The following is a 22,080-nucleotide window of genomic DNA, read 5'->3' as shown; positions in this document are numbered from 1 at the left end:
GCTTCATGCAACCATTTTGTCACGAACCAATTTTTTGGGTACAAGGACAGTAATTTGTTTACCAGTCGGCCTCCTCAATCTCGAGGATGGCAACACCGGCAACAGTGTTCTCGTCAGAGACCTTGGTGCTGTTGCCGTTAGCGGTGCTGAGAACGCAGTACACCTGGCCAGCGGGACCCTCGGGGAGCTGCTCGACGATGTACTGCAGGAAGACATGGTTAGCACAAAATTCATACATTTAGAGACAGTGTCAAAAAGGTTGGCACTTACGTCGTTACCGCTGACGGCAACCTCGGCGTAGTAGGTGTCAAGTCCAGAGTAGAAGACAGCGTAAACGGTAGCTCCGGCGGGGACAGTCTGCGCATCAACAGCAGCCTTGTAAGCACCCTCGAACAGAGCGCCGTGGGAGCTGGGCGTGGGGGAGACGGTCAACTTGGGGAAGGCCTTGAAGGGCAGGGCGGGCGTGCCGGGCGCGAAGCCGGTGACGAACTGGGCGGCGAGGGAGTAGACCTGGTTGAAGTCGAGAGGGGTGTCGAAGGGGGTGGGGAAGGGCTTCTGGCGGAGGGCGGCGCGGATGTAGGAGGAGTGGCGGGCCTCGACGGTCAGGATGGAGCCGGCGACGGGGACGTAGGTCTTGTCTGCGATGACGGCGGCGGCGCCGAGGTAGGCGGACACGCCGACGCCCTCGAGGACGGAGGCGAGGGCGAGGAAGGAGTCGGCGTCGTCGACGGGGAAGTCAAAGGTGGGCTCGGGAATGGCAGAGGTGCCGAGGGCACCCTTGAGGAAGTCGACGTGGGTCTGGTGTTTTGGGGAGGATTGTTAGTTTGGGGGTGGTTATGGCCAGCGTTCCAAGTCGACGGGGGTTTTTGGTTTAGGGACTACCCTTTTGGGTGTTGTGTAGTGTGTTAGGGATAGAGCCTTACCTTCTCGTCCTCGTAGATGGTCTTGAGGTTCTTGTAGAACTTCTCGCCGACCTCACCGGCGTACTTGCAGAAGTCGGCCTCGGTGTAGTTCTTCAAGCCCTCCTCGTAGAACTTGCGCTCGAGGTACTCGAGGGTAAGAGCATAGCTATCAAACCTTTGTTAGATCTGGATTCAAAACTTGGTACTCCTGTGACTAACTTCAAGATGGTGATATCACCACCGGGGAGGGGGTCGTAGTTGGCCTTCTTCTCGAGGGGAGCGCCCAGGACGGAGGCGGCGGACGCGGCCGCGAGGATGATGGATGAGGTACGCATTGTGATGGGACTGTATTAGATGGAGATTGTAGGAGGGGTATAGAGTGACTATGTGCTTATGTATAATAGATTCACGAGAAAGGGTTGATTGATTTTTGGTAAGGAAGGACTGTTGGTGAGATGGTTGTATCTACTGTGGCTTCTTCCTTCATCTCTCTTACATCGCCCGCCCCGCTGTCGTCTTATATATCAGATACCTCTAAGTGATCACCCCATCTTGTCAACAACATGACGCCTTGTGATGAGACTCTTTTGCAACGAGATTACTCAGAGACAAACCCGCTTTCCGCAAGAATATGCTTACTGCACTCTAAATCCCGCTCCCTCGGATGGGCCATTTCCCATGGAGCTATTGGAAAGGATAAACTGGAACGAATGCGCGCTAGCCCGTGGTAGCACCTCGGAAGATCACGAACATTCCCCAGAAGGAGATGATGATCTCGTCATGGAAGAGGAACAGTGCGGCAAAGGCCTGTGAACTCTTTTGCAGGCGGGCACCAGCAGCAGCCTTGCCATGGCTGTGAGGTGGGATACCCGGAAGGCCCAACAATCGACTGTAATTGACTTGCGAAGAACAGCTCAGTGTTAGTCCAGCCCGGCTGCATTTGATCTTAGCGCGCTGAGAGGAAGGACTTCTCGCTAGGTAGAGAAAGGCCTGGGTTGGTCGAATTGCAGCGAGAAGGATTCCAAACCACGTGAGGAATGAATAGCAAAGACCCCAATGGCATGTTTTGACGCGCTGGACATTGGCACTTGCGATCTGATAGTCTTGGCCTGTCTCGGCCCAAGACAGTCGACAGGAGCCGAACGTTAGCTCGGTGGCTCTCCTCGTTCCCGAGCTGCAAGCACGCCCGGATGGCGAGCATTCCGGGACTGGTACCTAGGGTGCGGGGGAAAATATGGCCCGCAATATGCTTATTGCTTGTTAGTCCACGACTCCACGCTGGGTCAAATCTCAATAAGGCCCGCGGAGAAGGTGTGATGAGACCAAGGGAATGGGGCTACGATCGACACTATTTTCCGAAAAGAAAATAAGCTTGTATTCCTTCAGCTTCATCGCGAAAGCGACAACACAGAATTCTCGGCACAACGGCTTGCCGTCCTGCTAGACCCTACATCTCGAGGGCGAAGACAACCGGTAATACTACAGGTTGGCTTTCATGTCCCCACCGTACCGAACCTGCCGAAGGATGGAAGGCTTGAGCTCGGAGAGACTCTTGAAGCCGGAGAGTCCCATTGTCAAGTCCAGATCAGCAAGCAGCCCAGCAATGACAGCCTTCGCGCCCTCTTTACCTGCAATGCCCAGGCCATAGATGGCGGGTCTGCCAACGAAGACGGCCTTAGCCCCCAGAGCGATCGCCTTGACAATGTCCGCCCCAGTTCGGATCCCGGAATCGAACATAACCGTGAGCTTGTCGCCCACGGCTTCAACAATCTCCGGGAGCACCTCGAGCGAGGCAACCCCGCCGTCGAGCTGTCGGCCGCCGTGGTTACTGACGATGATGCCCGACATGCCGTGCTCCACGGCGAGCTTGGCGTCCTCGACGCTCAGCACGCCCTTAAGAACGATGGGCCCGTCCCAGTTCTTCTTCAGGAGCGCCAGATCCTTCCAAGAATGGTGATCGCCGGGGAAGGCCTGGCTGATCCAGTACCGCGAGGCGCTGATGATGTTGTCCTCTACCTGGTCGCCGTCGTTCTGCTCGGAAAACTTCTTGCGGAAGACGGGATCGCTGAAGCCGACCGAGTTGCCCGTGCCTGTGATGAAGGGCAGATATGCCTGGTCGAGATCGGCCGGCCGCCAAGCCAAAGTCACGGTGTCGAGAGTCACGACGAGGACCTTGTACCCGTTGGCCCTGGCGCGTCTGAGAATCGACCCCGTAATGTCATCATCCATGGGCCAGTATAACTGGAACCAGCGGTGCTGGTCGCCACAAACTTTGGCGACCTCCTCAATGGTCGAGGTCGCCGCCGTGCTTAACGTATACGGCACTTGCAACTCGGCGCAGGCGGCTGCCAGACCCGTCTCCTTGTCCTCATGGAAGATGCTCTGAACCCCGATGGGGGCCATCAAAAGGGGAGACTCTAAGCTGTTGTCTTAGAGCAGTGTCTCATTTTAAAATTGGGTTGGCATCCGCAACGTACCATAAGTCACGCCAAATAATTCTGTTCTCAAATCCCGAGGATTGCTAGGTCTCAGGAAGCGAGGCACAATCTTCCACTGGCGAAAGGCTAGACGGTTCGCGTCCATAGTCGAGAGCTCGCCAGCTCCTCCGAAGACGTAGTTGAAGGACTCTGGGCCCATGGCCTTCTTGGCCTGGGCCTGTAGGCCGTTGGGATCCGTCGTTACGATTGGCAATTGGCCTGCCATAATGCCGTTTTGATAGATGCTGACGGCGTAGGCCGAGTAAGGGGTCCGTTCATCGCCATCGCCTGAGTCTGCCATTGTGAGAAGGGAAGGGCTCGTAAAGATTGAAAAGAAATCTAGAAAATCTGTTTAGATATTAAAGACAGTGTCCGTCGCGGTAAAATTGTAATTGTATTCTCATTGACAGTAGTGTATCGTATTATCTCAACAACTCTAGAGATGGACTTGGGGAGATCGAGGGATTGCGGGGGTGGCATTGGCGTCTTGAAATACTCCGAAGAGTGTCAGATCCGTAAGCTCCCCGGCTGGGAGCCTCGGCACGAAGCTCCCATGTTACTCGTCATGGTAACAATAGGAAGTGAGCGTTGTCCGTCGGGGCGTTCATGTAATCGGCAACACGGCAGCTGCAAAGCAACCACCAAATTAATCGTCTCAAGATCACCAAATAGAATTATCTGCAAGCAATTCAGAGACAGATGAACAGTATTCTCTAAGAATATAGATGTCGGTCAGAAAGCAGCTGTGTACGAAAGGTGATGAGAATGACAGGAGCCACTAGATAGAAAGATACCTTGACCCTGGCTTCTCGTCACTGTATCCACGCGTACCCTCTTATCCGAGCACCCTGCGCCTAGCTCTGTGGCTCCACCTCCAGGAGGACCCCACCATGGAAGTCAATTAGCACCCCGCGATTCTCTCTCCCCCAAGAATCCCGCGTTCCAGTTTCGACCTCGAACTCGCGTCACCAACACCGCGCCGCCGAACGTGATCTCGCCATGTTATAGCACCCGTTCCAGCCCACACACTTATAGAAGTCACATACAATGGATATTGACGATATCCTACGCGAGGTCGACCCAGTCTCGTACTCAATTCCCTCCGAGACACGCGACTTACAGGCCCTGACGCGCGCTTGGGTGGCAGAGCGAACCGCCCCAGAACTTCTAGAGTGTGTGACCCCCTGCCTCTCGGCGTTTTCCGAATAATTGAGTCTCAATTTTTTGTCGTGCTGACATGCGGTGCGTCAGATGGCCTACCGGCGGTCTCTTTGAGCGCGTCAACGATCGCATCAAGCACCAGATCGAAAAGGTCGAAGACATGACGGGTGACATGGACCCCAAGACCAACTTCGCTCTCATCGTCATTCAGACGGAGCTTGAGCGCTTCAAGTTCCTCGTCAGAAGCTTCCTTCGTGCTCGTATCGCAAAGGTACCCAATCTTCGCTGCTCTCCAACCGAATTCGGCGCATGTTCATTGGCACCGAACGTGGCTAACTGTCTGCTCTGATCCTGTAGATCGATAAACATGCTCTCCACTACCTCTCGTCTCCGGCCCTCCGCGCTCGTCTTTCCGAAACAGAACTGGCATACGCGACTCGTCACCAGGCACTCCTGCATAATCACTATCTTTCGTCCTTCCTTTCCTCCTTCCCGCCAAACCTGCAGAACCTCAACGATACCGCTGGCAACATTAGCATGATCGACGGGCCAGATCTCGATACCGCAGTCTTTATTCGTATGCTACGAGATACAGAAGTGGAAGGAAAGGGAACGGACGCGGACGGCTCCGTGCTAGCGGAGACCGGTGACATCTTGATTTTGAGATGGTCTAGCGCAAAACCCGTTGTCGATGACGGGAACGCTGAGCTTGTCTGATGGTTTCCGTCAACTTGCAAAAGAGAAACACACAGCATCAGTACCGGCTAGTGGCCTATATACGATGGACGGAAGAAAGTCGGGCGATGGTATGAGGCGACACTGTCTGTGTTCAAGCGCGCACGAATTTGGCCCTGGTGCTAGCAACAGAAAGGCTTGGTCTAGGACAGATACAGACATCACGCTGCGTCCCACGGCATATGCCTATCTTGCCGCGACGACTATGCAAGTTACTCGTCCGGTTCGGACTTGGGCTGGGGCTGCTCAAGGAGAACGCAGGCTCACGTCTTGTTTACCGCGAAAAAAGCCGTGTAGGAGATGAAGGGCTGCATATCTCCTTGCGTGCTTGCGTCAAGTCTGCGCAATTAGCGGCGGGGCTTACTCCGGTTAGCCAGACGATAGTTTGGAGGTTGTATTCCGTGGTAGACAGAGTCCCACATCGATGCGGCCATCATATAGGAACGGAAAATGGGAGAATCGAGGATGCTGACTGGACACAATTGATGTGATCAAAGGTTAGCAAGGATGCTCGAACTACCTCATGGTCTACTCCCAAAGTCGATTTCGTAACTAGCTGATACAACCATACTATGTTACACAAATAACATCTTGAGAATAAAAAGGGAAGTGGAGGACACCGAATCTCCTGATCACTCTTCGGCGCATGCAGCCGGCTGCAAAATACCTCTAAATAGCAGGCAAAAGGAGGTCATGACTACAACTTCCAAGCCGAAGCTGTTACAGAGTATTCTAGGTACCTTAAACTTCTTACATGGAATTTCTCGAAGTCGGCCGCGGCTAGTCTGCACGTGGCGAGTGCCTGAAGCAGACTCAACCCCCACCATAATCACATCACTGGCCCCACTGAAAGCCGATCGGCAGAGGTGACCTTAGCGGCAGATGTCACTGCTATTGACGGGCAAGACCCGACCACCGGTTCCCTAAACTCGGAAATATCGCCGCTAAAGCGCAGGCCCAACGGCCACACACACTTCACTCACTTAGCCTCATCCAGAGAATTTTTTCCGCATATGACTCAACTTTGACCATCCAGTTCCTCTCATCCACTTGATCTGCATGAAGACCTTTTGTTGATACCCAATTAATCTCATATGACGACGATCTAGATTCTTCTTTTGATATCGGAGAAAGCCATCTTAGCAGACCCTCTTCCGTCAACTTTATTTTCTTCCCACCCTTGGATTTTATGCAAACTCAACGCACGTATCTTTTTGCACCGTCCCTCATACGCCGTATAAGTCGTCAGATTACGACATTTAGCCACAACTACCGGCGACTGATTTCCTCACAACACAACGACAAAATCACAATGGAGACCCAAGTAGTAAAAGTCGAGGCTCAAGGTCTTGGGGATTTCAGAGATGCAGAGGGACCTGAGAGGTTAAGCAGCTGGGAAATCGCCAACTCAGCCTCTGGCGCATCATTAGCCGCCCTACGAGATGCAGCAGAATATCTGCGCAGCAAGGACACGCCCGTGGCATTTCCAACCGAAACCGTCTACGGCCTCGGGGCCGACGCCACGAGAAGCGGCGCCGTCAAGGGCATCTACTCAGCCAAGGGTCGGCCATCAGACAACCCTCTGATATCGCACGTCTGCGATCTGGATATGTTGCGGAGCCTGCTGCGGTCCGAGAAGCAGACAAACGGTGACGCAGCAAAGGACCCGATCCCGGAAATCTACAAGCCGCTCATTGAAAAGTTCTGGCCCGGACCCCTGACGATCTTGCTGAGGAATCCGGAACCGAGCAAGCTCGCGCCCGAAGTCACGGCGGGGTTGGCCAGCTTTGGCGTCCGGATGCCGTCCTCGCCGCTGGCGCTGACGCTCATCAAGCTCGCCGGCGTGCCCCTGGCCGCGCCCTCGGCCAATGCGTCCACGAAACCGTCGCCCACGACGGCGCAGCACGTCTTGCACGACCTGGAAGGGCGCATCGAGCTCATCCTGGACGGCGGGGCGTGCCAGGTCGGCGTGGAGAGCACCGTCGTTGACGGCCTGTGCGACCCGCCCGTCGTGCTGAGGCCCGGCGGCGTGGGCATGGAGGAGCTGCGGGCTTGTCCCGGCTGGGAGGGCGTCGTCAAGGCGTACAAGGACGAGAGCGAGATGGGCAAGGCGACGCCGCGGGCGCCGGGGATGAAGTATAAGCATTACAGCCCCAAGGCAAAGGTTGTGTTGTACGAGTGGGCTTGCGAGGCCGGTGCTGAGGGTATCATTGCCGAGGACCTGCAGAAGGCGCTGATCCAGCAGAATGGCGACGTGACGACGACGAATGGCGCCGGGCTGGGTCCGCTCAAGATTGGTATCATTCGCACGAGGCGGTGGAAGATTGCGGGTGGTCTGCACCATGGCGCGTTGCAAGTCTCCAAGGTTCATGTTGACGGGGCTACGGCGGCGAATGCAAGGGACGAAGCGGCGTACGAGGTGCAGGAGGGCGAGCTTCAGGACGCAGAGGACAAGCCCATGGCGACGATCCTCGACATAGATCTGGGCGACGACATTAAGGGGATTGCTCAGGGGCTTTTCTCGGCTCTGAGGGATCTGGATAGAAGAGGTGCCAGCGTCATCTTCGTGGACGGCATCGACGACAGGAATGACATTGCAGAGGCGGTAATGAACAGGCTCCGCAAGGCGGCCTCCGAAATCCGAGCATAGATGGGTTTCTTGGACAAAAAATAGAATCAAGCATAAATTCGAGGCATTCGTCATGACGTCCCCCTTTCGAGGGACTATACTTTTAATGATGCGTTCCCTTTAGAAGCCACCATAAAACTCCCATTTGCACAACCATCCCTGGTTTATATCTCCATCCTCTTTCTCCCTTATACCATGAATGACCCCTTACAAACCTTGCCGCAGCCAGTCCGCCAGTTTCGACTTACCCAGCTGGGCCAGGTTGTTGACACCTTGTTCACTGAGGTCAATGCGGCGGAGGTCAACGTCTTGCGCCGGCGCCTTGCTGACTCTTTGGACGATAATGGTGGGGTCGGTCTCGAGGATGATGCCGTCGTCAACGATCTCGTCGATAGCGAGGGAGACGAGGTCGTAGTTCTCGACGATTGTGCGCTTGTCGACAGATTGCCTAACAGAGCTGTTAGAACCACCAGCTACCTGCAGCTCCCAGGAAACACAAAGGGGGATGGCTTACTTGAAGAGGAGGTGCAGGGAATCTCTCAGGGCCAGAATAACGTTGTAAAGAAGAACCTCGTTCTCGTCAACGCCTCCGACAACGTACATCATAACGTCCGACTCCATCTTGTACAGAACGATCCGGTTGTCGTAGAGGATGATATCGCCGGTCTGCTTGGCCGTCTTCTCCAGGAGACCCTTCTCAAAGGCTTTTTGCGACTTGACATCAGGGTATGGGTTCGTCTGGCCTATCGTGGATCGGTCACGTCAGTCATGGAGCTCCAGAGCTCTGCGTCGGAGGGGGGAAAGCCAGCGCATACCGTCCTTCTGTGTGCCTTGGTGGGGTGCGCTGTAGTACTTGGAGAATAACCGCGATCCGTCCTCAATGCTGAGGATCAGGATCGCGTTGACGGAGAAAAGGGACATTCCAGGAGCCATCTTGACGGTTATTTAGGGTGTTGTTGCGCCGGATTGCGCTTGTTGGTGGGTTGCTGGGTAATGTCACTTTAGTCAACGGTGCCTGGTAGGGAGCTCTGGCGGGATGCAATTGACCACCTCAGCATCCCAGAATCGGTGCAAGTCGGTGGGTGGTTTCGCCGATGGCCGGATAGCAGGGATGTGGGAATCCACCAAGCCTTGAGCCCCCATCAGAAAGGTGGCCCCAGCGACATGGGCGGTAGATGGAACGCACGGGCCAGTGCTTCCACAGCGCGTAAAGTGGAAAACGCGAAACTCCTTTTCGGGACGCGTTCAGACTGGGTGAGCGCGTAAAGTGCTTTTTCGAGATTGCAATGCAGCCCACCTTTTAGTTGCTCCTGAACGACGCCTCTCCACACCTCCCCTCTCCCCAGCAACGCACATATTCTTTCAGTCGCATCCCGCATCCCACTTCCCCCCCCGTTCGACCAACAACCGCAAGACTACGAACGTCAAAAACAACAAAATGTCTTCGCCCTCGAAAAGGTCGACGAGAAGCTCGACGGCCGGTGGAACTCCCCGCCGTTCTACGAGAAACAACCCGGACGCTGATCGCAGCACTCCCGCGCCGGCAGACGAAGAGGCGCAACAACGCCCTGCAGAGACCCCTCGTACAACCCGCCGGTCCCAGCTTGCATCCAGCCCTCTGTTCTATGAATCCTCTCCGGCACAGTCTGCCAATGGTCGTCGCAATGCACCTGCCAATGGCGATGTTTCGTCTCCTTTGCGCAACATGAGCAACAGCCAGAGCACCGCCGCTGGGCCTGCTCCCAGCTCACCGCTGCGTCAAGACATTGACACCCAATCCACCGGTGATGGAGATAGGACACCGCGTGCGAGCGGTATGATGAGAGGTCAGCACTTCATTGGTGTATGTGCGTGCAAAGTATTGACTTGTATGCCCAGAATCGTCACCAATCCGATACGAAGCCAGCTCCAGCCCGGGACCGATGCGGGCACCTCAGTCAGACTTGCGCAGCGAAAGCAGTGGCCTTTTTGTCTCTGATAGAGCATCTCGCTCCCGCAGAGGTGACATCAACTCAGAAGGCATCAGAACACCACGCCGCCGCATTGTCTTGGATCCTCAAGGCAGAGTTACCACAGACGCCCCGGGCTCCGATGCACTTTCATTCAGCAACCCAGACCCAAACACGTCAGAGGCAGATCGTCTTGGTGGGCAAGGAGAGAGTGCCATTTGGGGTACCACGGTTTCAGTCGACGACACCTTCGCAGCCTTCAAAGATTTCCTCAGGCACTTCACACGGAAATACCAGCTGTACAGGGAGGGCTGGACCGAAGCAGAGGTTCAGAATGCCCCTGACGCTGAGTCCAAGCCCTACTGGGAGGCTTTGGAAAACATGCTTCTTCTCGGTACCGCCAGGCTCCATCTCAACGTCGCCGATCTGAACACCTACCCCCCGACACGCAAGCTCTGGTACCACCTCCAAGCCTACCCGCAAGAAATCGTCCCCATCATGGATCAGTCAGTGAGCGACATGATGGTAGAGCTGGCAAGAGCTGAAGACCAAAGACAACGTGCCTCTCAGAGCAGCGCTGGCGATGCGGCTAGGCGCAGCAACACTGCACCCAGCTCCGAGATTGCCTTCCCGAGCTCAGACCATGCTGGCTCTGATGCCCCGACACCGCGACCTACTATGGACCTCCCTTCCAAGGAAGACGAGGTTTCTGGCTTGCTTTACATGGTCCGGCCTTTCGGACTGGACAAGACGACCAACCTTCGAGACCTGAACCCCTCAGATATGGACAGACTCATCACCATCAAGGGTCTTGTCATCCGCACCACGCCAGTCATCCCAGACATGAAGGATGCGTTCTTCCGTTGCAGTGTTTGCAATCACTCGGTCAACGTTGGTCTCGATAGAGGCAAAATCCGCGAGCCTACTGAGTGCCCGCGTACTCGCTGCGCATCCAAGAACTCCATGCAGATTATCCACAACCGTTGTGTCTTCGACGACAAGCAGGTGATCAAACTTCAGGAGACCCCCGATGCGGTTCCTGCCGGACAGACGCCCCACTCAGTCTCGGTTTGTGTGTACAACGAGTTGGTGGACTTCTGCAAAGCTGGTGACCGTGTTGAGCTTACGGGTATTTTCCGCGTCAACCCTGTGCGTGTGAATCCTCGCCAAAGAACCATCAAGAGTATCTACAAAACATATGTCGATGTGTTGCATGTTCAAAAGGTGGACAAGAAGAGGATGGGAGTCGACACTTCGACCCTCGGCCTTGAAGGTGAAGAAGAAGAGTCTGGCAACGACCCCAACATGGAAGAAACCAAGAAGATCAGCCCAGAGGAGGAAGAGAAGATTAAGGAGACCGCTGCCAGGCCAGACATCTACGATCTTCTTTCCCGCTCACTCGCCCCATCTATCTACGAGATGGACGACGTGAAGAAGGGAATTTTGCTGCAACTATTCGGTGGCACCAACAAGACTTTCACCAAGGGTGGCAGCCCCAGATACAGAGGCGATATTAACGTCTTGCTCTGCGGTGACCCTTCGACGTCCAAGTCCCAGATTCTCTCCTACGTGCACAAGATTGCTCCTCGTGGTGTGTACACCAGCGGAAAGGGCTCCTCAGCTGTTGGTCTCACTGCGTACGTCACTAGAGATCCCGAGACTCGCCAGCTTGTTCTTGAGTCTGGTGCCCTGGTCTTATCTGACGGCGGTGTTTGCTGCATCGACGAGTTTGACAAGATGTCGGAATCAACTCGTTCTGTTCTCCACGAAGTGATGGAACAGCAGACGGTATCCGTTGCCAAGGCCGGCATCATCACCACCTTGAACGCCCGAACGAGTATTCTGGCTTCTGCCAACCCGATTGGCAGTCGTTACAACCCTGATCTGCCCGTACCTCAGAACATCGACCTGCCCCCCACTCTGCTCTCTCGTTTCGATTTGGTCTACCTCATTCTCGATCGCGCAGATGAGAAGAGCGATGCTCGTCTTGCTCGCCATCTGCTTTCCTTGTACCTGGAAGATAACCCGGAGTCTGCCCAGCAGAAGGATGATATTCTCGTGAGTGCCCGTTGTTAGCTCCCATCGTTTCAACAGTTTCTGACCTGTATCCAGCCTGTTGAGTTCCTCACCACCTACATCTCCTACGCTCGCTCGCAAATACAGCCTACCATCGCCCAAGATGCCGCTCAAGAGTTGGTCAACCAATACCTTGAGATGCGCAAGCTCGGCCAGGATGTCCGCGCTGCGGAGAAGCGTATCACTGCTACTACTCGTCAACTTGAGTCCATGATTCGTCTGTCTGAGGCTCACGCCAAGATGCGTCTTTCTACAACAGTTGTTCGCGAGGACGTCATGGAAGCCGCCCGCCTCATTCGCTCTGCCTTGAAGACTGCTGCCACCGACTCCCAGGGTCGCATCGACATGAGTCTCCTGACGGAGGGCACGAGCGCTGCCGATCGCCGCAAGAAGGAGGAGATCAAGAACGCCGTGCTCCACCTACTCGACGAGCTGACCAGCAATGGACAGACCGTCAAGTGGGCCGAGGTTGCACGGAGGCTCAGCGAGTCGGCTAGCATGCCGATTGAGCAGAGCGACTTCAACGAGACGATGCGGACGTTGGAGATGGAGGGTCTTATTATGGTTAGCGGCGAAGGCGCTAGGAGAACTGTCAGGAGAGTGACTGCGATGGTGTAAGAGAGCATTTTTGGGAGGAACAGAAAAATGGTGTGACGCCCTTGTAGATGAGATTATGTGGAATGTGTGGGCTTTTGATACGTTGGGCCCGGTGAGGAAGGGAAAGTTTGGCGTTGGTCTTTAGTGTTCTCATCCATTTGACAAGCTGCAGGACTACTTGCAGAGAAATATATAATGAAGCCAAAGCACGTTGTAGCAGATCTTACGAATTTGAGCGACTGTTGAGATGTAAAGCATAACCAATCTGCAAAGTCCACGGCTTTCTGAGAAAGCACGACTTGATCGCAGGTCTCCTGCAATAAAAGCAATTCTGGAAATATCTCCACAGTTGAATCCTTGCAAATGAGCAGAAAAGGTAACCGAGCCGTTGACACGCATATGCATGTTGGTTGGTATCGCGGGTATATGGTTTCATCCGTCCGTCTTGGAAGAGGGGTTCATTGCCCGTATATTCGAAGGTAAAAGGGGCGCTTCTCCTCGTTCTATCGTTCGACTTATTTGATCATATTACACTGATGTGAGCCAGACCTCGACTCTGTTGTGAAGAGTTGTATTGAAACCTAGTCGAAGATACCAGGCATCGACTGAGGCTCGAGCAACACGAATCAGCTCATAAGCAGTCGTACGCTACCAAATATGGCTGAGATCACCCACGAGGTTGTGATCGTGCCAGGAGATGAGGTCTGTATTCTGTCCTACAAACTATTAGTGGCTATCAAAAATTTGCGAGCTCGATACTCACCTTTCTCTCCTCGTACTAGGCTTCTGAACAAGATGTGTCGGATCTCGAGGTAGGCCAACCTGTATTCTTTAACCTGTAACCATCAGCTCTGTGCGGTGGCATGGTGTTGTACTGTCTCTAACATACCATCAGAGCATCGCGTCCTCGAGCACAAGCATCACCGCATCTATCCTCGACTACCGCATCGAGAATGGCAGAACCTGTCATCGATACAAGGACGGCAGTACGATGCATCTCACTCTGTTTCAAAGTCAAAACATGTACGGGGTCTGAATAACTAAGACTAAACGCAGAATACATCTTTCCCAACGACGCAAGAGAGAGTGACAGATTAGGTATGCGTCGCTTTCCTGATGCGCTCGCACTGGAGGCAGCATATAATCTGATTGACCGATTCCCTGATTTCGAAGAATAGATCAACAACATGAGATCTTCATCTACACTCTCGATGGCAAACTCGGCCTCGCCCCTCCCTGCAAGCCGGACTCTGAAGTGGGCCGCGTTCTCGATGTCGGGACTGGGACCGGGGTCTGGGCCGTTGATTTCGGAGACTTGCATCCTGAATCTGAGGTAGCTTTGCGGCCCTTCTCCTCTGCAGCCCCTGAACTTGCTTGACATGACGATCCGCGCTTCTAACATACTATCATTACGTTTCCAGATTCTGGGCATCGATCTCTCTGCTCCTCAGCAGGAATTGTAAGTCAGATTTGCGTATCAAGCGAGTAACTCATCCAGTTTCGTCGGAACTGATTTAAATGTGTCAAGTGTGCCTCCCAATGTGAGGTTCGAAATAGACGATATCGAAGAAGAGTGGACGTACTCGGAACCATTCAACTACATCCACAGCCGCTTTATGAACGCCAGCCTTGCAAATTGGAAAGAATACCTCAAAAAATGCTACGAGTCTGTCATTTTTCAACAATATCCGCTCACTTCACGAATCGGACGACTGACTGGCCTTGGCCTTAGCAACATTGCACCGGGCGGGTACCTTGAACTTCTCGAAAATCAAGTCGACCCCGTATCTGACGACAATACCCTTCCCAAAGACTCTTCGATACACGAGTACGTCAACCTCATCCGTTCTGGGTCCGAAAAGATGGGCCGTGTGTTCGTCGACGTATCTACCCTTAAAAGTCTTGTTGTTGAGGCTGGATTTGTCGACGTCGAGCTACGGATTTTCAAGTGGCCTATGAACGGCTGGCCCAAAGATGAAAAGTGTGGCGCTTTCTTTCACTTCTCTCCTAATAAACCGTTCCATCGGAGAGAACACGTTTTTTTATCTTTCCAGGTCTGAAAATATACTTGGGCTGACACTTCCTTGTGATAGATATAAGAAACTCGGCCTCTGGTGCTACGAGAACTTGTCCAGCGCTCTCGAAGCCGTGTGTATGGCGCTTCTCACCCGTGTCCACTGCTGGACCCGCGACGAAGTCAACGTGTTTCTCGTCGATGTCCGCAAAGATTTGAAGAATAGAAGCTATCACGCCTACTTTCCCATGTTAGTATCGATTCCTGTCTTTTTTTCTATTCCCGCCACAAGCCTTCCAAAGTCTACGTTTGTGCTAATTGCCCTGGTGCCAGCTACTCAGTTATTGGCCGTAAGGCCGAGAAGGAAGAGGCCGCAACTTCTGCTTAGTGCTGGGCAGGGGTTCTCGCCGCATAGATAGACGGCTACTGTGCATAGATGGCTACTTTGAATGTATTGCAAGGCTTACTGATGAAGTTTAGCTGGGGACATGGGCATATGGAGAGAGGAGCAGAATTTCGACATAGCGAATACACACGCAACTTACGTATAGCATTGCAAATTAAGCACAAAAGAGGTATGGCCTGTGCAAAGACCTACTCAAATCATAGCCAGGTGCTGAGCCTGCATGAGCATGCAGGGAATCAGACTGGATCCAAAGCACATCGTAATAGACTCTTTCAATTTTCGAGCGAGTGTTGAGGTGCAGACTCTCGTCGATTGGTAAGACCTACGTGCATCTTGGCTACTGTTCTATGAGACATGAAACATTACGTTTATCTTTACGACGCCGGAAATAACAATGTTCTTTTGATGATGTATCTTCTTAGCCAATGCAAAGGAATACTTTCTCGTCACTTCTCATCCCCATTGAGTGTTCTGCCGAACACCACGAAACCAGTATCAACGACCCAACATCTTTGACTTAATTTGAAACTAACAGAGAGGTTCTCTCAAGGCTTTTTTGTTAATATATACCGAAGTACTCGAAGGGTCTATTATACTTTCGAGTACGCGCATGGACAGTTCTAGAGCAGTTCGTACATAAAGTAGACTCAGTACGCCAGAGGGTCTAAGTTCCTAGTCGACAAACGCTGTTCCTGGGGCCATTCGTTCTGCTATCCGCCGTCTCGGACAGGGCCACGAGACGTTTCATGTGAACTACCAGATAGTATCGCTATACTGGAAGCCTACAAAACATTGAGAACATTCGGGTTGATAGTGGAATGAGCGGCTCTATGGCTCTCCCAAGCTCTGCACAAACTCCAACCATATCAGCGTGGTTCACGATAGTTTCCTAAAAGCTGAGCACCCAGCAGTCTGAGCCTTCTACAGATTCGATTCGTGTCTGCTTGGCTTCTCCGCGCCCAATAGTCTTGGGGTGAGCCTGCTCAGCATTTGTTACACGCAGAGCCCACCAGAGAAAGTAAAAAGCTGTGTAAAAGACGGCGAGCGAAGAAAGCAGATCCAGCTGACAGCAACCTAGACTTGTATAACGACGAGAGATTCTTCCCAAACACTAATAGGACTGTTGCAACTGTAATGATAAATTTCAACACCTTATTTCACTGAAAGAAAGGTGTAGGTCTCCTGGTGCGCCTAGACAGCCCGGGTCTTCTATCCTAACGTTGATGAGAGTCTGGCTAGGCGGCAGTGTGCCAGACATTTTACAGAAACGCTGATCCTATGGACCACAAATATAGGGTAGAATTTTAATGTGCTTTGTTGATAGAGAGCTCTGTTCCGCTGCGAAACCAGCCCAGCTAAACAAGGCAAACTGCTAGGCAGAAACACCAAGACCAGCAGCAGCCTCCACGGTCGTAGGTCCTTCAGCCAACTTTGCCTTAACCTCCCTCGCAACAGCCAACGCATCATCTAGTGTATCAAGAAGGTCCTGAACATCCTCCAACCCAGCAGAGATACGCACCGTCTCCTCTAAAATCCCGTACGACCGATGGAACGCCGCCTCTTCGGGGTCCTTTCCGAACGCGAGCGTGTTATACGCTAGGCAAAGCGTACGGTGCGCGCCGAGATGGGGACCGGGGTAAAACGCCAGGCGGTCGTAAAAGGCGCGGGCGGCCTCGACGGAGTCAAAGTCGACGCTCAGTAGACAGCCCGCGCCTGGTTCAGGGAGTTCTGGTGTCGGTTTACGGAGGAAAGACTTATAGGTTTCGTAGTCGGGAAGGACGGAGGGATAGAGGACTTTCACGACTCCTGATCCAGGGTTCTTGGAGGCTTCGGCGTGGAGATGAGCGGCCATGGCGGCAGCGTTGCGGTTCAGGATCGTGGTGCGCGGGAGGTAGTCTTCCGAATTGGAGAGGAGGACCTCGGCGTCGCCGATGAAGAGCTCGTTGTGATGAGTTTTGGACCAGAGGGGGTGGAGGGCGGAGTAGTGTGATGAGAGCGGGTTGAGGACGATGCTGCCGCCCATGACATTTGCGTAGCCCGAGAAGGATTTGGTGAGCGAGGAGATGAGAATGTCAGAGTGGGGCAGGATGTCGATGTTGCTGAAGGAACCGACTGTATCGTCGAGCACGAGGACGAAGTTGTGCTTTTGGGACTATAAGAGGTGTTAACTAGGTACATCAAATCCTGATATCTGATGATTTGGTTACTTACAAGCTTTCTGATACGATTGATATCAGTGCTGGCTAGTAGAGGGTTATTGGGAAACTCGGCGATGACATAGCTCACGTCCCTGCCAGAGGCCGCTTCTGCGTCAAGCCAAGACTCAAACTCGTCGACGCCCTTCTTGTCGACAGGGCCAAAGTGCTTATAGCCCTGCGGCGAGGAGTCTTGGAGATAGTGAACGGTACTGTGGAAGGCAATCCCGAGAATCACGACGCTGCCAGGGCGATACTCAAGCAGAGTCCTATGGGCGGCGAAGATGGCGGCCATACCCGTGGGGTACAAAAACACGTCTCTGGCCTCAGCTTTCACCTGGTCCGGATCGATCGCGGCTCGGTGAATGAGTCCAGTGATGCGTTCCCTCAGCTTACCGTGCGCCTCGCCCTCGGGTAGATACTTTGTCGGCGGCGAATCTCCCGCGCCTTCGAAGTTAACCTCTTTCAAGGACTCAATGTCCTCCAGGAGCTTCTCCGCCAGACGGATCGAGACGCCTATGCCCGGGTTCTGCCAGGCGCCAATGACGCCAGGGGTCTTGGGCATCGGATAAGTGACTAGGTAAAGACGCACATCGCCGACATCTACGCATCGGTAGCTCAGGTCCTCGTCAGTCAGGACGTGCTGCTTTCGGTGAGGGTGAAGAGCGTGGGCGCGCACGGTGGCGAAGGAGGCCGGTGAGGTGAAGAAGAGTGCTCCGTGGCCTTCAGGGGTTTTGATCTTTGCGCAGATGGCCATGAGCGCCTTTTTTGGTTCTGTCAGCTGAGTTCTCCAATATGGTGCTTTCCTTACAAAAGGGCCCTAGATTGGTGTTGTCGATTCAGGGGGTCTCTAGAATGAACAAGACGGACCTTGGAGACGGGCCCGAATGGCCCAAATCTCGGGTATATGTGAACAACGCGAGCCATAGTGGCTCGGTCTCCCTCTCGAAACTTGATTGCATTTTCCCATCCTGGCGCGTAGGTGGTTATACCATACTGCGTCTCCGGTGGTACGCAGTGCCCGAATTCAGCATTGGGCTTGAGTACGGGCATTGTTGAAGCTTATTGTAGGGTGGATATTTGATAAACTCTTTTGTAAAGAAACGACGGGCTGGGTGTAAATGATAAAGTCTTGGAACCTGATAATTTGATATCTCCGCGGGCTCACGACCGTTGGACCATTTGAGGATCCCGACGTCTTTATCAATAAGACCCCGCGTCTAGCGTGGCCCCAAGGAGGAGCTGGAGAGCTTCGTGAGGGGCAGCTAAGACAAAGTGGAACTCGCTCTTCGCCAAAACTTGTCTTACTCTTTCGCGGTACAGCCACTCGGAGCTATCAGCCTCTCAGCTTCTCGGGCGATTCGCATGTAAGCCCTATGCCGATTTCGAGCTGAACATGATCCTGCAAGTTCGATCCTTCGTAGTTCTCCAATTGCGATCTGAGATTCTCCGCGGCTCCCTTGTGCTTATTTTCTCTAAGGTTTCTGGCAGGATAAGCATTTCGTGGATTCCAATGATATGGAGATGGGACTTGCCTTAATAGGCAAGCTTGGTCAATCCTTATTTGATATGGTTGAGTGATGTGGCATACACGATGCGTTGGATTTACGTGAGATGTAGGCAACCAATGATGTGGCATGAGCCTTGAGCCACGAGCTTTGAGTGTGCTTCTGTCAACGATGCCGTTGGCGACAACAATATATCAATTGCGGCATATCGAACGATATTGTTCAATGCCTCATAGGTTCAGATTTCACTCACTCAGTGTCATATCGCAAGCTCTTTCGGTCTGCAATTTCTTACAAAGCACGTGTCCAATATTTGGGACACTATCATTCACGTAGTGCTAAGGGCTTCCCTTATACCTCCAGAAGAGTCGTTCATCAGAGCTTCCAGTGCATACTAACACGAATTGTTGAAGCATGGGCATGTCACATTACTTGGATAAGTGTTATATCCTTTCACCCAGCATGTATGGTGTACTCGCGTACGGCGATAAGTAAATATGAGGTCAATATTCATAGATGAATACGATCTGGCCTCTACAAGTCTTCGTCTTGGGCAGGTGACCTCACCTTCCCCCTCACTGTTCAATACGCACCTTGATGGATACTCATCTGATACCTGCCTACTTCCTTATAGGCACTAAAGACGAGTGAGCTGTCAACAAGCACCGTCCGTTGTAGTCGATGGCCGAGCGGTATGATTTTGGCAAAGAACATATGTTGGCTCACGATCCTACATAATGCCATGGATAGCTTGTCTTTCCCCCCCCCTCTCCGTACAAAGGTCGCGGGTCGAGCCAAGATCATCCCGCCGGACCGCATTTGCAGCCGTGTAAGATGTTGACTTTTTCGAGCTTTGCATGACCGGCATCGCAGATTGGGCTGCGCTGTAGCATTTTGAAGACCGGCAAACTCAAGCCAGCATGACGAGCATGAGACAGCCAAGCACTCACATTTTTTGTCAATTATGCTGATGGAGGCCTCGCAGGCACGACGCGGTATAAACGTTTGTTGTCGGGTTTTCGCCCACAACCCAAGTCACGCCGGTGAAGTTTGCCGCCCGCAACTTTCATCCGCCCGAGTCCGCGCTTGTGTTGGCAAGGCTGCAATCGGATCATGCGGGCGAGGCCTCCGTCAGGAGACGACCCGGTAGCTGGGATGACCACCAAACCAGACTCATGACAAACTCATGCAGCATAACTACTTTCCTCGCTCGACCATGTGATCAGGGAACCCTAGTCTGATAGCACCTTGTAATTAACGAATGTGATATACTCAGGGAGTTATCATTAATGTGGCATGATTGAAACAAAGTCCCATGAATGAGCCAAAGCACGGAATGTAGCCAAGTGAGACGGTCTGTTGAATAGCTGTAAGTTTGGCTAGCTCACGTGGAGGGACAGGAAAGGCGAGAAGATATCTTAGTCTTCAAATAAGTTCAGAGACTCTGTCTACCGGACGCAGCATCTTCGCCGTGTAGGAAGTAGACGTCAGCGATTGGTCCCAGCGACGGAAGAAGCGCACGGGAAGAACGGACGTCCCTTGGCTTCCAAAGATATGTAAAAATAAGACGGCTTCAACAAACGGACGAAAGCTTATCTCAACGATGTTCAACGATATTTCCACGTGACAGCGCCAGAACCCAGTACTGTTGCCAAGTGGACATACGTCAGTGTGGTCAGGGGTCATGAGGTCGGGCGGTCTGGAAGCCCAGGTGCCAGAATACCAATCCCAATCCCCAATTGCCCTCAAATCTGCCCCACTCTCAGGAGGTGACGGGACCGTCCAAAATTGTGCCACGCCAACACTTCCCTACCTTAGCTGACCCTAGCAGCAGTGCGTGAACGCAGGACAGGTTTCGAAACCACCATCCACCAACCACCACCACACGTTGTCACTCTTTTTTCCCTCTCTCTCGTTGTCCTTGGTGTAGCCGCAGCCCTCGTCACTTTGCATTGACAAGCCTCCATACCTTATTCATTCTCACCCCCCCCGAACTAGCCGCTTGCCGCCCGCCAAACCCGCGCCTACCTCGCCATCTTATAGCCCCGTCATCATGCACTCCTTTGCGCCCCGTCTGCTCTCCCGAGCTTCCTCTTCCCCAATCCGCTCTTCTAATATCCTCACTTCCACTTCTCGCTCTTCTCTTCGTCTTCAACAGCGACTCCCGGCGCGTCGCTTCTACTCCTCTGAACCCCCTAAGAAGTCCTCGGGCGTCAAGTTCTGGCCCTTCCTCGTTGTTGTCGGTGCCGGTAGCTTTGCTTACAAGCTCCTCGTCGATCAAAGAGCAGGTAAGCTATCTTTGTCTAACCCTGATACCCCCCAAAGTAGCTTTCTAGGCCCCAAGCATGATCTTGTCGCTTTCGTCCACAGGATGAGCACAGAAACGATGTTCCAATTCTTTCAGTAGCTTGATCAAGCTGTGCAATCACGAGACAGAGGCTCGACTGACAAAAACACCTACAGAGATGGCCTCCCTCCCCGCCCCCGTGGCAAAGCAAGGCCTTCCCGCCCCAACAAAGTCGACCCCGACCTTCTCCCCCGCCGACGTGACCGTCCTCTTCGTCCTCGGCGGCCCCGGCGCCGGCAAGGGAACCCAGTGCGCCCGCCTCGTCTCCGACTACGGCTTCACCCACCTCTCGGCCGGCGACCTCCTCCGCGCAGAGCAAGACCGCCCCGGCTCCCAGTTCGGCCAGCTCATCAAGGACTACATCAAGGACGGCCTCATCGTACCCATGGAAGTCACCGTCCAGCTGCTCGAGAACGCCATGACGGAGACGATCAAGAACAACCCGGGCAACAAGGCCCGCTTCCTCATCGACGGCTTCCCCCGCAAGATGGACCAGGCCGTCAAGTTCGAAGAGGCCGTCTGCCCCGCCAAGCTGGTGCTCTTCTACGACTGCCCCGAGGACGTCATGGAGAGCCGCCTGCTCGAGCGCGGCAAGACGAGCGGTCGCGCTGACGATAACGCCGAGAGCATCCGCAAGCGCTTCCGCACCTTTGTCGAGACGAGCATGCCCGTCGTGGATTACTTTGAAAAGGAGGGCCGCGTCGTCAAGCTCGATGCTACGCCTTCGCCGCAGGACGTGTACAGCAAGACGCGCTCCGAGCTCTCCAAGCGTTTGGGCATCTGACTTTGGGGGTGAGGAGAAACCGACTTGGCGCTCTGCAACAGAGTTGCGGGTTACAGCTTAGATCGAATGGTGGGGGACTACGTGCACCTATGCTGGCTAAACAGTTTGGCCTGCGTTTCTCCTAGCTTCGCTCACGGCCTGCCATGGTTAGAGATTTCGTCTTCTCTGCGTTGCAGGGCTGAAAGTGAACACCAGACTCCGAGATGAAGAAAAAAAAAAAGAGGCAAAATGCAAAATTAGTCTAGAGAGGGGTGCGGTAGAGAAGGGTCAGCACTTTTTTTTTTTTTTTGGCATAGACTC

General features: G+C 53.5%; 9 protein-coding genes across 9 annotated transcripts; 5 read left to right on the top strand and 4 right to left on the bottom strand.

Annotated features, from left to right (window-relative positions):
• Nucleotides 1–58: 58 nt before the first annotated feature.
• CCOS01_13779 (uncharacterized protein) lies at nucleotides 59–1,237 on the bottom strand (the record flags this gene model as incomplete). Its single annotated transcript, XM_060461924.1, has 4 exons — nucleotides 59–202; nucleotides 271–798; nucleotides 924–1,068; nucleotides 1,122–1,237. 4 exons carry the CDS (start codon nucleotides 1,235–1,237, stop codon nucleotides 59–61), a joined length of 933 nt encoding a protein of 310 aa, XP_060307644.1.
• A 1,144-nt stretch (nucleotides 1,238–2,381) lies between these two features.
• CCOS01_13778 (FMN-dependent dehydrogenase) lies at nucleotides 2,382–3,680 on the bottom strand (the record flags this gene model as incomplete). Its single annotated transcript, XM_060461923.1, has 2 exons — nucleotides 2,382–3,319; nucleotides 3,380–3,680. 2 exons carry the CDS (start codon nucleotides 3,678–3,680, stop codon nucleotides 2,382–2,384), a joined length of 1,239 nt encoding a protein of 412 aa, XP_060307643.1.
• Nucleotides 3,681–4,426: 746 nt separating this feature from the next.
• Nucleotides 4,427–5,257, top strand: CCOS01_13777 (uncharacterized protein; the record flags this gene model as incomplete). The annotated part of the gene is made up of 3 exons (XM_060461922.1): nucleotides 4,427–4,551; nucleotides 4,631–4,811; nucleotides 4,898–5,257. The coding sequence occupies 3 exons, from the start codon at nucleotides 4,427–4,429 to the stop codon at nucleotides 5,255–5,257; spliced, it is 666 nt and encodes a 221-aa protein (XP_060307642.1).
• Nucleotides 5,258–6,587: 1,330 nt separating this feature from the next.
• CCOS01_13776 (yrdC protein) lies at nucleotides 6,588–7,925 on the top strand (the record flags this gene model as incomplete). The annotated part of the gene is made up of 1 exon (XM_060461921.1): nucleotides 6,588–7,925. One exon carries the CDS (start codon nucleotides 6,588–6,590, stop codon nucleotides 7,923–7,925), a length of 1,338 nt encoding a protein of 445 aa, XP_060307641.1.
• Nucleotides 7,926–8,111: 186 nt separating this feature from the next.
• CCOS01_13775 (clathrin adaptor complex small chain) lies at nucleotides 8,112–8,837 on the bottom strand (the record flags this gene model as incomplete). Its single annotated transcript, XM_060461920.1, has 3 exons — nucleotides 8,112–8,352; nucleotides 8,419–8,647; nucleotides 8,720–8,837. The coding sequence occupies 3 exons, from the start codon at nucleotides 8,835–8,837 to the stop codon at nucleotides 8,112–8,114; spliced, it is 588 nt and encodes a 195-aa protein (XP_060307640.1).
• A 505-nt stretch (nucleotides 8,838–9,342) lies between these two features.
• Nucleotides 9,343–12,547, top strand: CCOS01_13774 (MCM2/3/5 family protein; the record flags this gene model as incomplete). Its single annotated transcript, XM_060461919.1, has 3 exons — nucleotides 9,343–9,730; nucleotides 9,783–11,911; nucleotides 11,966–12,547. The coding sequence occupies 3 exons, from the start codon at nucleotides 9,343–9,345 to the stop codon at nucleotides 12,545–12,547; spliced, it is 3,099 nt and encodes a 1,032-aa protein (XP_060307639.1).
• Nucleotides 12,548–13,183: 636 nt separating this feature from the next.
• Nucleotides 13,184–14,928, top strand: CCOS01_13773 (uncharacterized protein; the record flags this gene model as incomplete). The annotated part of the gene is made up of 9 exons (XM_060461918.1): nucleotides 13,184–13,228; nucleotides 13,309–13,338; nucleotides 13,422–13,512; nucleotides 13,583–13,624; nucleotides 13,705–13,859; nucleotides 13,948–13,985; nucleotides 14,055–14,507; nucleotides 14,620–14,790; nucleotides 14,874–14,928. The coding sequence occupies 9 exons, from the start codon at nucleotides 13,184–13,186 to the stop codon at nucleotides 14,926–14,928; spliced, it is 1,080 nt and encodes a 359-aa protein (XP_060307638.1).
• Nucleotides 14,929–16,318: 1,390 nt separating this feature from the next.
• CCOS01_13772 (cystathionine gamma-synthase) lies at nucleotides 16,319–18,194 on the bottom strand (the record flags this gene model as incomplete). Its single annotated transcript, XM_060461917.1, has 3 exons — nucleotides 16,319–17,098; nucleotides 17,158–17,904; nucleotides 18,012–18,194. The coding sequence occupies 3 exons, from the start codon at nucleotides 18,192–18,194 to the stop codon at nucleotides 16,319–16,321; spliced, it is 1,710 nt and encodes a 569-aa protein (XP_060307637.1).
• A 2,508-nt stretch (nucleotides 18,195–20,702) lies between these two features.
• On the top strand, nucleotides 20,703–21,780 carry CCOS01_13771 (UMP-CMP kinase; the record flags this gene model as incomplete). Its single annotated transcript, XM_060461916.1, has 2 exons — nucleotides 20,703–20,937; nucleotides 21,113–21,780. The coding sequence occupies 2 exons, from the start codon at nucleotides 20,703–20,705 to the stop codon at nucleotides 21,778–21,780; spliced, it is 903 nt and encodes a 300-aa protein (XP_060307636.1).
• Between the last annotated feature and the right edge of the window lie 300 nt (nucleotides 21,781–22,080).

This window comes from Colletotrichum costaricense, assembly GCF_030867565.1.
Source record: "Colletotrichum costaricense strain IMI 309622 chromosome Unknown Scaffold_18.1, whole genome shotgun sequence".
Lineage (NCBI taxonomy): Eukaryota > Fungi > Ascomycota > Sordariomycetes > Glomerellales > Glomerellaceae > Colletotrichum > Colletotrichum costaricense.
Note: the sequence above shows the minus strand (reverse complement) of the source record. Positions and strands in the feature narration are given on the sequence as shown.